We start from the raw sequence: 16,927 nt of genomic DNA, 5'->3' as shown, positions 1-16,927 counted from the left end.
GTGTTTCTGCACATGTACAAAAATATATAAAGAAAAGAATCCATGATACAGTCACAAAGGCTGGAGAGTATGGTCCCCTTAGAGAACAAACTTCCAGACAGTTACTACGACAGCATATATAGCAACAACAGAGGCTGATTCTGACCTGGTTGGGTCCAGTCACACACAGCGTTCCCTGCTCACTCTGTGACAGACTTTTATGGTCGGACCAGCTGGCTCCCTCTCTTTTCTCCTCCCCATCCAGGTTATAACTGAAACAAACGAGAGATGTATTTCATCAGCAAAACACTGTAAACAGCATGCTGCAGGCCATGAACACAAAAAGCAATTATGCACAACATAAAACGTATTAAAACGTTGGATATTAAATATGAGGGAAGTGCTTTTTTCACACTTTGATGTTTAATTTGTTTGCTTTTATGTTCTGTATGTTTCATATTGTTTGCATTATTATCTTACACACTAGTTACACTTTTATGTGTTTGCTCCAAGGTATATAAAAAAACAGCTTTTATTCATGTTAATTTAATGAGAGTTTGTCAGAAGCAACATGATACATTATTATAGCTATAACGGTGCTATTTTATTTTAATTTTAGAGGACTTTCTTGGTTCTCTACTTCTGAGAAGATGTTTCTCTGGCTTCAGTGTGGGTGGCAGGCAGGAGGTCTGTCTTGGCACTAACAGTGGAGTACACCAAAAAGTAATCATTTTTGTGTGTTGCCTCCTGCAAAATGTTTTGCTTGGGTATGTTCGGGTCATTTGGGACACATTTTAGTCTTGAAGCATAATTAATGGGAGGTTAACCCTGACTCACTAGCAAAACTTTCTGCACTGAAAGTGTGCACTGAGTATCAAAAGTGTTGTGTAGACCAAAAAGGACAGACCTGTGTCTACACTGTAGATGCCACTTTTGTCCTGGCGTTGCCCATTGTTTAGGCATTGGCAATATTCTAAGCACAAACCAACTTCCTGACTCCCTAAAACATTGATTACTGATATTATAGCCATATCAAAGACAGTAAGTTTTATATGGATTCATAGTTTTTTAAATAGCCTTTCAAGAGAAAGCAAACCAGAGAACCAGGTTATGCTTTCTCTGCTATGTCTCCTCATCTCCCCCCTTGCTGTTGCGTGTGTAAATCAGCTGTGCTCTGTGTTTGGACACCAGTTTGATCATGCCTTTAACCAGTAATTCCTGGAGGCTATTCCTCAGCAGGGAACCGTGGATCTTAAGCCTTTTTGACACTACTGCAGGGGTGATAAGTTTGTAGTTGGCAGCTTCTTTGTACAGCTTGTCATAGGTGGCCTTGTCAAAGAGCACCAGGTTGTTAAGCTTATCCCTCACTTTCCCCTTTGTCCACCTCTTCTTCTTGGCTTTGCCTCCAGACTTATTGACTTGGTTTTTGTCCTTCCTGGACTTCCCAGTGTCCTTCTACATGTCTTGCTCAGGAGGCATGTTTCCTTGTTAAGATGTTGGATCAATAAGGGTCTTGCTTGTTTTACCACTTTGCATCTTCCTCTCTTCTCTTTCTGCATCTCCCTCTCATCTTTCTCTGATTATCCCTCAAATCTTTCTGCATTTCTCTCTACTTTCTCTGCATCTTCCCCTTTCTAAAACTCCCTCCCATCTTTTTCTGCATCTAACCTTCATCTTACTCTGCATCTCCCTCTTCTTTCTGCATCTCCATCATCTCTTTCTGCTTCTCCCTCTAATCCTTTTTTGCATCCTCCTCTTCTTTATGCATTTCCCTCTTCTTCCTGCATCTTCCACTTCTTTCTGCATCTCCCTCTTCTTTTCGCATTTTCCTCTTCTTTATGCATTTTTCTCTTCTTTCTGCATCTTCCACTTCTTTCTGAATCTTCCTCTTCTTTCTGCTTCTCCCTGTTCTTTCTGCATCTCCAACATCTCTCTTTTCTGCATCCCCCTTTTTCTTTCTCTATCCTCCTCATCTTTCTGCATATCACTCTTTTTTGTGCATCTCCCTTTTTCCTCCTACGTCTACCTATTCTTCCTGCATCTTCCTCTTCTTTCGACATTTCACTCTCCTTTCTGCATCTTCCACTTTTTCTGCATCTCCCTCTTCTTTCTGCATCTCCAACACCTCTCTTTTCTGCATCCTCCACTTCATTCTGCATCTCCCTCTACTTTCTGTATCCTCCTATTCTTTCTCTATCCTCCTCATCTTTTTGCATCTGACTCTTTTTTGTGCATCTCCCTTTTTCTTTCTGTCTACCTATTCTTCCTGCATCTCCCTCTTCTTTTGACATTTCCCTCTTCTTTCTGCATCCTCCTATTCTGTCTGCATCTCTCTTTCTTTTCTGCATGTCCCTCTAATCTTTCTCTTCATCTCCCTCTGCTTTCCATATCTCCATTTCATCTCTCTCTGCATCTCCCTCTTCTGTCTGCATCTTTCTCTTCTTTCTGTATCTCCCTTTCTTGGTGTCTTCCTTTTCTTTCTAGGAGTGGCCAGCTGGGATAATACCTGGAGACATGGGGAATGGACCTGGACCTGGCCTGGAGGATGGCCATCAGGAGGCCAGAGCAGTACAGGATTAATGTTGATGTGCTGAAGTGCTGAACTGGCATATGCTCCCATACCTGACCTGACTGCTGTGATTTGGTCATATACACTAGGCTATTGATAATCAATACACATCTCTACCTCATGTGACAGAACCTATAGACAAAAAAGAACAATGTAATACATGTTTATTCAACTTTAATCAACCAAGAGAAACCAAAGGTAGGAGGAAGGGGGTAAGAGGGTAAAAATCTGCTGGTATGAATACTATGTTTGGATAGCTTCAAAGGCTTCCTTCCTCTGAAGACCAAACTCCTTTTTCATGTAGTTATTAAGAGTAGTTTCTTACCGTTCATCCTGTAGGGCTGATCTTTGTCCCATGGCTCGGTGCTGAAGAGCTGGACTCTGTTTGGCTGAACTCGCTCCAGATGGAGGGCCCTTATACTCTAAAATACAGTCAACACAGAACCAGCAAAAACTATATCAGTTATCACGTATGAAGTGAGAAACAAAGATGATTCTAATTGATATTTATTATCAATATATTATTTATTTATTATCATCAGAGACTTTTAAAATCTTTGTTTTTCAAAACCAATAACAGAGTAGTGGATTATAGCAATAAAACATTTCATAGGATTATTCCTTGATATTTGATTGAGAATTGAATGACTATTCCTCCTGTGATTGTGATATATTTTGCGCTGAAAGTATTTAAATAGGATCATAACCTGGAGGAATGCTACCATTGTGCATGTGTTTTTCTAGTTTTCTGATAATTTTATAGTGTTCAGGATGTTTCTGGGTCATTTTTTGTATTTTTTAAATCGTATTCTTCACTTTTGATATCACACCACAACAACAAAAAATCCAACTTTTCTAATTATTATTTCATTTAACCTTTATCTAGTCAGGTCTGTCCTATTGAGATTGGAGAATTCCTTTAAAAGGAGACCTGACCAAGACTGGCAGTCTCAAAGAAAACAAAGATACAATCAAATTCACATGATGGGATTAAGAAAGCCTCAAAATAATAATATCTGCACACAAAGTCTGGACTCAAGAGGGCTTTAAAAACATTCAGAGTAGCCCTGTTTAAAAGGGAACAAGGCTTAAATGTTCTTCTTATTCTAAAATATTGTGGTCTTTTCTTTTGTCTGATTGGATTTCTCTTTTCAAATAAAGTTAATGTTAACTGATCTAAACAGCTCTTTATGATGATAATAAAAGCAGACGTGCACAGACAGAGACACTGACCGTCCTCAGGAACCACAGTGAGGGTGACAACGCTGCCGGCCTCCTTGATGAGCTGAACGATGTCGTTGTGAGAGAGCTCGATGATGGAGCGCCCGTTGACCGCTGAGATACGATCTCCGACGTGTAGCAGGCCGCAGCGGTCGGTGGGACTGCCTTCAATGATTCGGCCAATTTTGTGTGGAATAACTGAGAGATAAGATATGAAGAGAACACAGACATCAGTGATGGGTAGAGTGACCTTCAGATGTGAGCTGAGAGCAAACATAATGAGAGATCTGCACAACTGCTCTGTCTGCTTTTAAACACAAAGCAACAATATAATAGAAATCTCCCCCACTACAAACCTCAGTAGATTTGTTATTATTTCTTTATAAGAGAAAACATTAGATTTAGATTATTTTCCTTCCAAATACATTTGATATCTTTGTTGTTTCTGCATTTTTTCTGATATGAGTGACTTTATAAAATAGTATGTACTGTTTTGTTGATGTTTCTTGCAGTTTTAGACATTTTTCATGCATTTCTCTCTTTTTATTGTACATTTATTCACAAAAATGCACATGCAAACAAAAGCAGTAAGAGCAGAGTCTACTGAATCAGATTTTTTTCACCAGTCTATTCCCCCCTAACATCATTAGTCTTTGACAATAATATCCTGAACTTTCTACTTTACCCAAGGCCGCCCATAAGGGGATATAAAAGGGAGAGCTCTCTGGGGCCCAGCCAATCTGGGGACCCATGGAGGTCAGTAAAATCATGGTCCATTGTTAAATTAAGCTTTGATAACCACATTTTATTTTTCACCTAAATAATAACTATTCCTCTCAAAGTAACAAACAATGAATGTATTTATCTACACTGTAGTTCAATATAGCCTTTTTCAAGATGTAAACCCCTTTTCTAAAAAACAGAATAACCTTTAAATTGGTAATGTTAACTATGTATATGTGAGCACTATGTATAAGAAAGTTATGTCAGACTTCATAAGCAATGATGTGCACAACCATCAGGTGCCAGAATTAAAGTAGAAGACAACTTTACTGGAAAGTAATCGCAAATGTTTGAAAGAGACAAAAGAATGGTAGAAAGTGGCAAAACTTGGTTAAAGATGGCAAAAATGGCCTAAAATGAGCAAAATTAGTCAAAAATGATAAGAATGGGAAAGGAAAAAAAATAGGTTCAAAGTGGCCAACAGAACTGGCAGAAATGTTTGACCAGTGGCTACAAAGTGGCAAAACTTGTTGAAAAAGGCAAAAAAAAAAAAAAAAGTGGCAACAAATAGTAGCCATGATGCAAACAAATATTAGGATTCCAAAAAAAGCTGAAGAAACTAAATTGTTATTGGAAAAGAACTGAATACTGAATAACTGTATATTGGAGCAAAGAAAGTGGAAAATATGGCAAAAACAACAAAAACTGGCAAAAGTGGGTTATAAGAAATAAAACTGATTAAAAGTGGAAACAAAAAGTGGCCATGATGTGCACAAGCATCAAGATGCCAAAAAACAATGTGGAAGAAACTGAGAAAATGCTAATGGAAAATAACTAATATTTGTGAAAATAGAAAAAATTAAATGGGGGGGTGGGGGTGATTAAAGTGTCTAAATGGGTCAAATCCAGCAAAAAGTGAGAAAATGGGGGGAAGTGTCAAAAAAAATTGTCTAAAGTGTCAAAAATGGGTTAAAAGTGTCAAAAATGAACAAAAAGTCCCAAAAATTGAGAAAAAAGCAAGTCAAAAGCAGCAAAAAGGGGTCAAAAGTGGTAAACAGAAGTGGCACAAAAGGGTGGAAAGTAGTGAAAAGGTTAAAAAAAAACGTTGCTTGAATTAATAATGTCAACATTAGAGCCCAGTAACACATTTTATCTCCATAATGAGGTGAACCGTTTGCCAGGATTCTAGAACTAATACTACTCGGCCCAGCCAATTCTCTGGGCAGGCCTGACTACATAGTTATCTTCAGATAAATGCAATTTGCTTTGTTTATATACAGCTTTAAAATAACATCTTTCACAATAGCATGCCTGTTGAGTCATAAAAGATTCACCATGTAAAGTTCTTGAGTAAATGTTGCATTGAGGGGTTTTGAACATTTACTTGATGAAGTTTAAAGGCTTAGCCTATTGTAACATACTGGGGAGAAGGACAGTCTTACCTCCCAGTGGTGGTTTACTCTTAGAGGTAAGGATGACGAAGCCAAAGCCCTCGTTGTCTTTACGGTGAAGCGTGATGTCAAAGGACTCGTGGTCCAGAGCGCTAGGCATCGGGATTCGAGGTAGCTTTGGAGAGCCGTTCACCAGCACTGGAGCCATTTCCTGAGCCTCTTCGTCCGTGGCGTCTGAAAGGAGGCGATAATAATATCAAGTTTGTGTTTTTTTCTGTAACTTTATTTGTGTGTGGGTGTTTGCACTCCTGAGGGTTTTTTACTGAACACTGGAGCTTCTGTGAGTTCATGAGCAGTATAAATGCAAATAAAAGTAATAAAGTGGTGTGCAGTAAGTGAATAATGTAAACAGAGTCAGTGTAGAGTAGTAGCTACACATTGTGGATGTTAAAGAGGCTGCCAGCAGCAGTGGAAGAGGAGAGAGAATGACTGCATTTATTCCCTGAATACTAAACTTGTCCTCCAAGTTATTTCAAGAGTTTCCTTGTAATCAAACAGCATGTTAATGGCCAAATGGTTCTTTGAATTTTTATCCCAGAGAAGCCGTTAAATTCAAGCACTCTACTCTTTCCTTATGAGGAGGTAATGAGTCTTCTGGTTAAGCTACTTCTGTCAGTCAGTGCTTAATGTATGAATATCCATTAACCTGTTATTGACTGTGTTTCAGAAGATTTTATTCAGTAACTCTAAAATTTAGATTAAACAAGGTTTTTTAGCCTGTTTTATAGTAATTATGACATAAAATCCACCTGATTACAGTCACTGTTTGACTAGGAGGGTCTACAAATCTCTGGGTTCGATGGTTGTATTTCAGGAATCTATTTCCCTTCATTTCTTTCTCTGTGGTTCTTTGTTCTAACAAAAAAAATCTAGATTAACAATCACACCTGTGTTGGGAATCAGCCACGTGGACAACAAAAACTCAGGCCTCGCAAACATTGCAGAGACCTGTTATTGCAGGACCCACTCTTGCTCTGATAGGAGACCTGAGGAGACTCCGTAGGGTGTCCATAGGTAATAAAACCCACTCCAATCATAGGCAATACCATCGCCTACTAGCAGCCTTGCACAGCAGCTGCCTTCCACTGTTGCTCTGTTTGCCAGCTTAAGTTTAAGTTTTAGCGCAGTCAGTAATCAGCTGGGCGAGCACGAAGAGTTTCCTTCCTTCTTTTGACTTCACCTGAACCGGAATCCAAGGTGGACGAGCAACTCTACTCTCTCAATGAGAATGATATGAGCCTACTTTCACCCTAAAGCTGATTCTTGATGCCAAAAGACTTTTAACTTGCTGGAACTGTGGAGGGAACATTAATGGACTGACTGCTGTAATCCCAAGGAAAGGCTTTTATCTGGGAAGAAACAGCTGTATGAAGCATTACATTTTCATTCTTTAAAAGCTGCATTTGTTGCCTTGTGTTTCTCATATTTTTGATTTACTTTGCTGTGTCCATTTATGTCCAGTACAGCGCCTTCACCTAAACAAACACCATTGTGACCAAAGTCCGACCACTGGGTTTCTGTGGGGTGAAGTTTCTATACAGAGTTGTAGTTGAGAGGGAAAGTTTCTTTCTCCATCTTTTGTTCTAAGTCCATCATCTTTAAAGTCACGTGTGTTTCAGCCATATTGTCTTCTTTGTTCTAGTCAGCCGTTCTAAGACAATCAGCCATCTTGTTTTTCTATCTATCTTACAATTTCACCAACTTTTTTTGTTTGTAAATAGTTTTTTTTGTTGTAGCTTAGCTGATTATAGTTATTTGTTTGATTCAGTGTTGCTGATTCTGATGCATGCTGCTTTGTTTAATAAATACTATTATATTTAAGGAGAAGTTGTCAGAATCTGCGAGTTGAGAAACTCAGTGCTCATTCCAATACTAATATTTATGAAAAATAATGATGATCATTAAGATCTTAATTCTTAGACTTACTTTTGCTCCTTTGCGGTTGTTGTTCCTTGTCTTCAGGGTGGTGCCCTGTTATTTATTAATCTTGATTCATAGTTTTATCTATTCAAATTGATAATTAGGATAATAATTAGTAATAATTTAATGACAACCAAAATCTAGCATTAAAACCCCAACACCAGTATATAATTTTGCTGGTTATTTTGGGGGTCACCCAGAGGGGAGAAAGATTTAAACTGTCTTCCTGTGTGATGATTTCCTTGGATTTAGCAAAGCCCACAACATGCTGTTTCTATGCAGCTGTGCAGTTCTTTAACTATCATCTAATGTCACCAAGAAAGCTCTGCAATCCTGCTAGCTATCAGTATGGCAGTCAAGCTTTCAGCTTGCAAACTGTGCTGTGGTCACTTTTTGTCTTTAATAGAGGGGTCTGTTAAATCAAACCAGCACTCCATACATTTTATTTACTAAACAGTATACCCCTGTTTTCTTTAAAAATGAGATTATTATGTTATGAGGGAGAAAAGCTGTTAAAGTGGTGCTGCCAGCTTTTTCTATGTGGCTATGTATCTCTGTTTGTTTTAAAGTGGCTGCTTCTAATACATGATGAGCCAGATTACCAAAGGATTGTGATGCTTTTGCAACCACCAACATGACAGTCTCTTTTATTTATTTCCCTTTATAGCACCTTTATATTTTATAGCTTGTTTTAAGAGCATTTTATTGAGTTTTATTAGCTGTGAGTTCCTCTTACTATTTTTATACTTTGATTGCCTTCAATCATTTTAGTGTGCATGTATGAGAGTGTTGTTTATTGCATGCAACAGTTGTCCTACTGCCCCTGAAGCACACACAGGCAGCAATCAAAGGATGAGCAACAGGTGTGGGATGCGGGTGTAAAAAGAGAAAAAGCAAACAGTGGGGCATACAGATGAAGAGGCCTATGGCAGGGAGGAACAAAGCAGTCGCAACCTAGGAGCCAGAATCGGCAACACGCCAAGGCATGAGCCACTAGAATGAGCAATAAGCAGCAGTTAGTGCCTGTGAGGATGCTCCAGCCTGGGCTGGTAACAGCCAGGAAAACTGTGAGTATCCACATTAGTTAAATGCTAATACTGGGAGGGCTCAGTGTGGGGTCTAACAGGGCACAGAAATTATGTTGTGCTGGTAGAAAGCTTTTGGCTATGTATTCTCCTGTAGGACAGATGGGGGGGCCACATGGGGAGGTGTGGGAGCAGACAATCAACTGCAGGGGCATGGTCAAAGAGTGGAGTGCTAAGAGTGATGACTGTAGTTGTGGGGACTATTTAAATGGACTTAATCTGGTTATTTTACCCAGATCCTGTGGATATTAAGATTATTCTAACATCTATTTTTTAGATACTTTCTAAACCTTTCTGTGGTTTTACCTCTGCTTTCCCTTGATTTTAAGAGAACCCCTGAGGCCTTTTATTGGATTCCAAAGCTCCTTTAATCTTGGGTGATGTTTCCAAAAAATCTTTAATTGAATGTTTCATCTGGAGCTATTTTAATTGAAAGTCACTAATCACACTAACTCTGCACATTAGAGAAAAAATAGCTCCATGTTGTCAGCTAAACTTGTTATTTACAACCCTATCTGTCTAACAAAAAACTTTTAATGATTACTGATGGTAGAATTGGTGATAAAAGAACAAGAGAGACCTGTACATCATAGTTTAATGACTTTCAGCACCATGGAGAGCTCCACATTTAATACAGACCTATAGTAGACCTGTACTCTGCAGGAACTGGAATGTATTCAGTCTCTTTAGTGTTTGATTTTCAATTTCATCTTCCCTTCGTCTGTTTATGTGGGTCTTTGGCATAGTTGTTATTTAACCCATGTGCATGCATGCGTACATATCAGTCTTTGTGGTTTAATTATGGAAGGTGCTAAAGCATATGTTTTTGCTGCTTTAACAGAATAGTCATGCTAACTTATGCACATAAACAAAGAGCAAGTGTCTATTTTTCCATCACATTCTCTCTTTGTTGGAGTGAGACCATGACTGGAGTTTGGATGCATGTCTCTGCGCCTCATCAGAAAGGACTCTGAGTTCTCTGTCTAAAAATTGTATTTTCTTTTCTGTCTGACTCTTTCATTTTTGTGTCCACTGTGATTTGGCACAAAGACCATGATTTGCACCATTTCTAGATGCAATGCACGCACAATTTTGAGGGCTTTTTATTGCTGGCATATGATCAGTGTGAATTCTTTTGTGGATAGGGTGCTAAAATAGGGGCGGTTTGCATGTGCTAATTCTGTGCAAATCGTGGTGCTCTTAGAAGGCACAATCTGTGCTTTGTGGCCCAATACCTGGTGATTAAAAGTGCAAAATAGTTGCAACCCAAGTTATAAGGCATATTTTATATACTGCTGTCTTTGTTGTGTTGATATTTAGAGCACAGTTAACATTTTCACAAAGAAGATATTAAAAGTCTGTCTTGTCCACCAGACTTTATAGTAAGAACTTCTGTCCTCTTCCCTTCTTGTATGATTGTAGGCTGATGTGTTTTTTATGTTATTATACTGTTAGAAAACAGAGGCTTAAATAAGTTAGCTTGAATGTTTAGTTTCACCACTGGTTTATCTGACTGACAGTGATAAACTGTCTGATCCTTCATCTCCTCTGTCACTAGCACAATGTAGAAGCCCATCTATCAACATAAAAATACCATATTAGACATGTCATTGGTGCCAGGTGTGATGCGGTTAAATCTTCACCTCTGTAGATGACCTTTCGGCGTACAGTCAACATAACTTGTCCGTTCCGAGCCGCGTTGGTCATCAGATCCAGCACCTGTTTGTGTGAACGACCTTTCACCATCACGCCGTCGATGCCGATGAGCTCGTCCCCAGCTCTCAGACGACCATCCTTCTCAGCTGCTCCGTTGGGCACAATGGCCCCGATGTACACCTGTGGGAAGACATTCTGGTGGAGAGTTAGTACACGAGAGAGCTGAAACAAATACGTCATATAACTTTTCTTTTTTTAAGTTAGTGAGTGTTGTCTTTTTATTAAGTTCTTATTTGGCCCCTCCTGATTATTCTTCCATTTTATTTTACTATAACTCCTCCAAACCCATTGGCAATTTCCATGTGCCATAAAAATATGTGAAATTTAAATACCTATGAAAGAGTGTAATATATACTTACTGGCTGTTGGGGACCTTCTCCTCCCAGAACGCGGAAGCCAAAGCCCGTTTCAATGTCTCTCTTGAGAAAAACATCAATGTCTTTGGTGTGAGGCTCTGTGGATCAATAAACAAATCAATCAATCAAGGTCATTAATTCCCCTCTTGACAAGTTTAGAGCAGCTTGTAAAAAAGCAGAAGAACAGTAAAAAAACAGAAAGCAATAATGTAGGGATTGTAGAAGAGCTAAACATTGGCTTAGGATCCAACATTAATACTGATAAATGAGGTATATCAATAAATGATTGGTTCAGTCTTATTGACACAAAAAAGATTCAGTCTAGAAAGACAAAGGGAACATGTAGGGCATGTCAGAATTATCACAGAGGGATACATTAATTTCACAGGCTGGTAGAAAAACTAATAGGGCTTCACATTATAAGTGGCTCACTGGACTGAAAGCACAGTTGATTCAATCAGCTAGGCCAGCTGATTGTAAAATCTGCTTTTCTGTTTTGTCCAGTTAAAGCATTACCTTCAAAATGAGAACAAGTTACCCATCATTCATAATTTCACAATGTTTTCTTGTTACACTGGTGTTTGGTTAGTGCTGCTTGTGAGATCATTCAGTCATAAGTGCATGAATAAACAGGTTATAGTTGAAAAGCAGCCATGGCCTCTACTGCTGCCTCTCCTGCAAGTGTGGTACTTGAGCTCAGGTAGTTCATTAAGACATGGATGTAGTGTCGACTCTTTCTGATAAACTAGTTTGGTAAACTAAAACATTTCTTCAATTTGCTCTTAAGAAAGTTTCCAAGAGAAACCTACATCCAGCCTGGACAGATGGATGGACGGATGGATGGATGGATGGATGGATGGATGATTGAACAGATGAGGTGGATAGATTATCAATAGATAAGGTGGATGTATGATTGGACAGAAGGATGGAAACTGTTGTGTTGCTGCAGCAGGTTTTAAAGTAATTACAGCAGAACAAATAAATATACAATATATAAACCCTAAAAATAGAAAAGAAATGAAGAAATACATAGACATAAACATACAGGAATTCACCTTAACTAGTATTATAAAGCCACAATTGAAGTATTATAAAGCTAAAACTGAAGAGAGAAGTGTTGAAGATAATTTATATAAAACTCAAGTGTATAACTTAAATATGAACAAATTTTTCCTTGGAGTAAAGAAAAAAATGTACAAAAATCAATCTCAGTTGTACATGCAAATGATGATCAATGTATAGATTCATGTGCAGCTACATTTAAAGGAGCGGGGGATCTGTAAATGCAGTGTGCAGAGATGTTATCAGCAAATACCATACAAATGTAATAAAGTGCTGATTCACCTATCAAGTGATACTGGAAATGCAAGGATGATGTTGCACTCATTTGTTTCTGTAAGGCCTCCAGTCCTGTAGGTCATCAACCTTTCACTGAGCCGCTTGAGCTGCTTTTTTTAACAGATGGTGCATTTACTTACGTCTGCTGTCCAGCAGGGCTTTGGACTTCAGGTACAACTCAGTGGCGTCTCGTTTGGGGGATTCGACGGAGCGCAGGGTGTTTGTATTGGAGTGGTAGGGCAGAGCCTGGGGAGTGGGGTCTGTGATGCCATCCAGGGTCTCTGTACTGGCGGTCATTTCCTGTCTCTGTAAGAACAAAAACAGTGCCATCAGCCCATCAGATATCTTTAAGTAGCATCATTTACAATGTTATTACAGTTTCATTAGCTCTCATATTCTTTGGTATTCAGCCATGAAGGACACATTTTATTGATAATCTCTGCAGCTCATTAGAGCAGACAAGTGGCTGAGCATTTAATGGTGATAGATGACCAAAAGCAGTAAAGGTCACTTCCCCCGCTCTCTTCTTTTAGGCACGGACTGCTTCTAATTTACATTCTGCAGTTGTTTCCAAGGCGAACCCATGAAATAAATAAAATGTTCAATTCACAGGAAAAACGGGAGATTTCCCTGTGGCTGTGAAGGACCTATTCAAGCAGAAAGGGCAACTTCTCTATCTAAAACTGTTGTATTAGTGATACCAGCATATCTGAAGAGGCTCATCCATGCTTCATTACCATAGCAATCCCTTGACAATAGCCCTGAGAATACGAACACTGAAAAGAAGTAATTAAGACCGTTTTTCAGAGCAAACAAAAGGAGGCGCCAAGAAGCATAATCAATATTCAAATTTATTGCTATCACTTAATTCCATGCTGCAGAGGCTTATTGGTTAAGCTGAAGGACAAAAAGCTTGGAAATTAAATTGAAGGATACGTCTCTGAGGGGGGAAAACAAGAGCGAAGAAGTAGGAAAAAGATATGTTTTACTCACAGGCTTTAGACTCTTCACGGGGGATGTCTGACCTATGAAAAGACAGATGCACAACAGGAAAAATGGTCAGAAATGCAGATTGGGATTGGGAAACACTCAGTGAATAAACGCCCACCAGATGGCACTGCGTCTCTGACTGAAACAGCAGTAGGCAGCATAAAAATAAACCAGTGAGCTGCTCTAAACTCAAGAGGTGTACTCTCTAAAGAATGCTCCATTAGGGAATACACATCTATGTGTGATTAAAGATACATAGGGAGTACAGAGGGGTGTCTGTGTGCCGGAGTGGTGATGACACGGTGGAAGCCCAAGAAGCTTGTGAGAGCATTACAGACTCATGCATATAATTCAATGACCAATAATTCCCTCCTTTTTCTCTCTGTTCGCTGTACAGTACACCCACACGCTCCATCTCAGGCGCTCAGATTGTTCCCTACAGATCATCTCTTACTCCCCCCTCCTCCCCCTTTCTCCCCTTAACTCCCCACATAAACTGGATTAACAAACACTCTTCTAGAGCCCGCAGCCCTGTGGGGCTCGGGTCGACACTTGGCTTGATGAGGGGTTAATGGAGCCTGATGGAAAAGGGAAGATGCAGTGGCATTTTTCTGCTTCACTGCAAAATTTTTCATCCAACGTCATCGGCTAGAAACAAGAAAATTTACTGGCTAGGGCTGGGAAATATTTTGTGTTTTCAAAGTATATACTGATGTATTTACACATGAGATATGGTGTTACTTACACTGACTTAGTTTGTGTTTATTTCAGGGCTTTCACATGGGAACATATGCTTGATGCATGCAGAAGAACTATTTTTTGCATGCTTGAATTGTTTGATTTAACCTAACACACCAGATAGCATGGTTGTATGGATATATATCACATTCATCTATGAAACCTTCCATTATAAGTGTTCAGGAAGGGCAGGGCTTTTCAAAAAATTCTCAGAAGGTGATAGGACAAATATTCTCTCTGTCACATTCATTATGGGCCAATCCGAGCGACAAGACAAAATGAGGTTGTAGACATGCGCATCTCCAGTGCTGATCTGAGCTATACAGGCTAGCGATGCAAAAATGCTTAACAGCAGCGTTTGTACAGCTGAAATTCATGCCAAAGCCTTTCAGGAGACGTGCAAAATCTTCTCTGCTAATAGAAGCTTTCGGTGTGGCTCTTTTCTCTTGTTTTAATACAGAAATGAGGCTGATGTCGGGTTAAACTGACGCTTTTCTGAAGCTACATCCAAGCTAATCGCTACCCTTGTGGCAGCCATCGTACACACCGGCTTACAGTACAACTCAACCCCAACGATTGAAAACTCATGCAAAGCAGGTGTTTTGGCAAGGTAAGATGTTATTATATTTTACATATTCATCATCCGTTTATTGATTACTGTGATAAGAAGTATTGAAGACTGCTCATGACTTTTGCCACTTGGTTTGGTGGTAAAAACCTGAGATCATGAGATGAAACTAAAGCAGAAGTGTAGTGAGAAGTTATTTGGCTTTAGCATTTAGCTACCTAGTCTAAATTAATGCTGCAATGCTACGTGTGGTCTGAAGCCATGACTTTCTTTAAAGTGCTTATTCTTAGACATGCAGGGTTCCACAACAGTATGTTGTATCAAAAGTTGTAGCAAACTTTATGATTCTGCCTTCATGACAACCATTTTTACGCCAAATTATACCACCCTATAATCATGTATTTCCATTCAGCTAGATCTGATTTACGGTCCCTGTTGCCCAGCCCTGATACAGGCACATCTAAAACCACACTTTTAACCCTCATTCTCTCAACAGGGATGCCCAAAGCTGACACACAACCAGAAACACACCCACACTCTCAGGGATCCTCTTCCAAGCCATAGGCTGTCGTCTAATGAGGGTTAAAGCTGGCATCAGCTCTTCCACTGGGCAGGCTAAGACCGGCTCTGCTCTGACTGTGTGCTCATGCAGTGGAGTAGGTTGTGGTGGTGGTGGTGGTGGCACAGCAGCGAGGGAGAGAAAAGGGTTTGGGCGCGGCTGGAGGGAGGAGACCCCCGGGGACCTTCCCTCTGTAGACGTTTAGCCACGGCTCTTTAAGGGGGCCACGGACGGAGCGGCGTAGAAGAAATCGCCAGCGCTCTGCTGATGATCAAAGCAAATACGGAGTTTGTCGACTTAGGCAGTGAATCCCCTCGGGCGGCTGGAGCTGATGTAGGAGACATTTGAAGGGTGCATACCCTCCCTCCTCCCCCCTCCCCCTCTCTCTCTCTGGCAGAATCAGGCACATCCCCACACTTATGTAATTTCTGCTCTCAGACTTGTAACAGACCGCATTACGCTTCAAATGGAGGCGTAAACAGAATGAGAAAAAAACTTTAGAAATGCTCTAGATGTTCTCTGGTGCTGCTTGTCATGGTCAGTGGCTCAGCTCCTCTATAGGTGCCCTCTGTTGTAGCTCTATCTGTATGCTACCCTATGGCTTGAATGTCATGGTCTGAAGCAGTACATAGGTTAAAGAACATGGGACTCTACAGCAGGAGATTGGTGCTCGTTTCCCATGTGAAACCAACTGCTACTGCTGTCTTCTGTAAAGTGGCTGACTGTTGAAGAAACAAAATGCACATAAATAAGCTGAACAGCATACCTGTGTTATTTTTATAAAATAATTAATCCTGTCTTGCCAAAGATTTTTTCCTACTGAGGGGGAAAAAAAAAACAGAATAAGGTGGTTTGCAAACCCTTTTCAATGCTCACCTTTATTCAGCACAGACAACATACTTATTGTTTAAACTAGGGCTGGAAGACTTGAGAGATATAACTGCAATTGTGCTTTAATGTGCAGTTATTTTTTAAAAGTTCCTTATCATATGTATTTTTCAGCAAACACAAGCAATACATCCTTCTATAGTATAATCATCACATATTAGGTAGATCAGTGGTTCCCAACCTGGGGTCTGGGCATCCCTAAGGGGGCACTAAAGATCTCGGGGGGGAGCGGGACCCTGTCTAGTCTAATGTCAAAATTAGATGTACATATTTCATTTATAAAACCATGATTAGAAACATAAAGCATTAAGGCCAACCTAAAGGTGAAAAACTGAAGAGAATTTGTTAATTAATGTGCAAGAAAGTCAAAATTTTCAGGCAGAAAAATCCCCATTTTAAGAGTATAAACAAGAAATCCAACTCAGAATTTCAGAGTTTAAAAAGTCCGAAATTTACTGGAAAAAATGGAAATTTCCATGTTCAAAAAGTCTTTATTTTGACAACACAAGCTCAAAAATTTTGTCTTTAAAATCGTAGATTTACAAGAAACTAAAATGGTTGAATTTTAAGACTTTTCTACTTTCTAGTCTAAAAAAATCTACATTTTTGATTCACGCACATTAAAACCTTTTAAAGCAAAAAAACCCTTTTTTTTTCTTGTAAGTTATTGACTTTTCAAACTTGAAAATTTGGGATTTTTTCCTAAATATTAACAGATGTCATTAATCCTTTTTTCTCAAGTGGCCCTTATGGATATATCATACTAATGGATAGTTTATACATCTTTTCAAAAGAAGAACTGTATGTAGGCCTATTTGCTGGGATT

At 39.4% G+C, this 16,927-nt stretch overlaps 1 protein-coding gene across 2 annotated transcripts in view; it reads right to left on the bottom strand.

The window, feature by feature from the left end:
* LOC121506925 (membrane-associated guanylate kinase, WW and PDZ domain-containing protein 3) overlaps nucleotides 1-16,927 on the bottom strand; it is a 395,012-nt gene that overhangs the window by 17,547 nt on the left and 360,538 nt on the right. For both annotated transcript variants that reach the window (XM_041782974.1, XM_041782975.1), the window contains exons 11-18: nucleotides 13,352-13,383; nucleotides 12,499-12,664; nucleotides 11,024-11,118; nucleotides 10,592-10,799; nucleotides 5,935-6,117; nucleotides 3,782-3,967; nucleotides 2,874-2,970; nucleotides 146-251 (exon numbers count right to left, since the gene is read on the bottom strand). In XM_041782974.1, the coding sequence (XP_041638908.1) occupies nucleotides 146-251; nucleotides 2,874-2,970; nucleotides 3,782-3,967; nucleotides 5,935-6,117; nucleotides 10,592-10,799; nucleotides 11,024-11,118; nucleotides 12,499-12,664; nucleotides 13,352-13,383 (1,073 nt within the window). The remainder of the gene's footprint in view (nucleotides 1-145; nucleotides 252-2,873; nucleotides 2,971-3,781; nucleotides 3,968-5,934; nucleotides 6,118-10,591; nucleotides 10,800-11,023; nucleotides 11,119-12,498; nucleotides 12,665-13,351; nucleotides 13,384-16,927) is intronic.

The sequence above is a fragment of the Cheilinus undulatus genome, linkage group 3 (genome assembly GCF_018320785.1).
Source record: "Cheilinus undulatus linkage group 3, ASM1832078v1, whole genome shotgun sequence".
NCBI lineage: Eukaryota > Metazoa > Chordata > Actinopteri > Labriformes > Labridae > Cheilinus > Cheilinus undulatus.
Note: the sequence above shows the minus strand (reverse complement) of the source record. Positions and strands in the feature narration are given on the sequence as shown.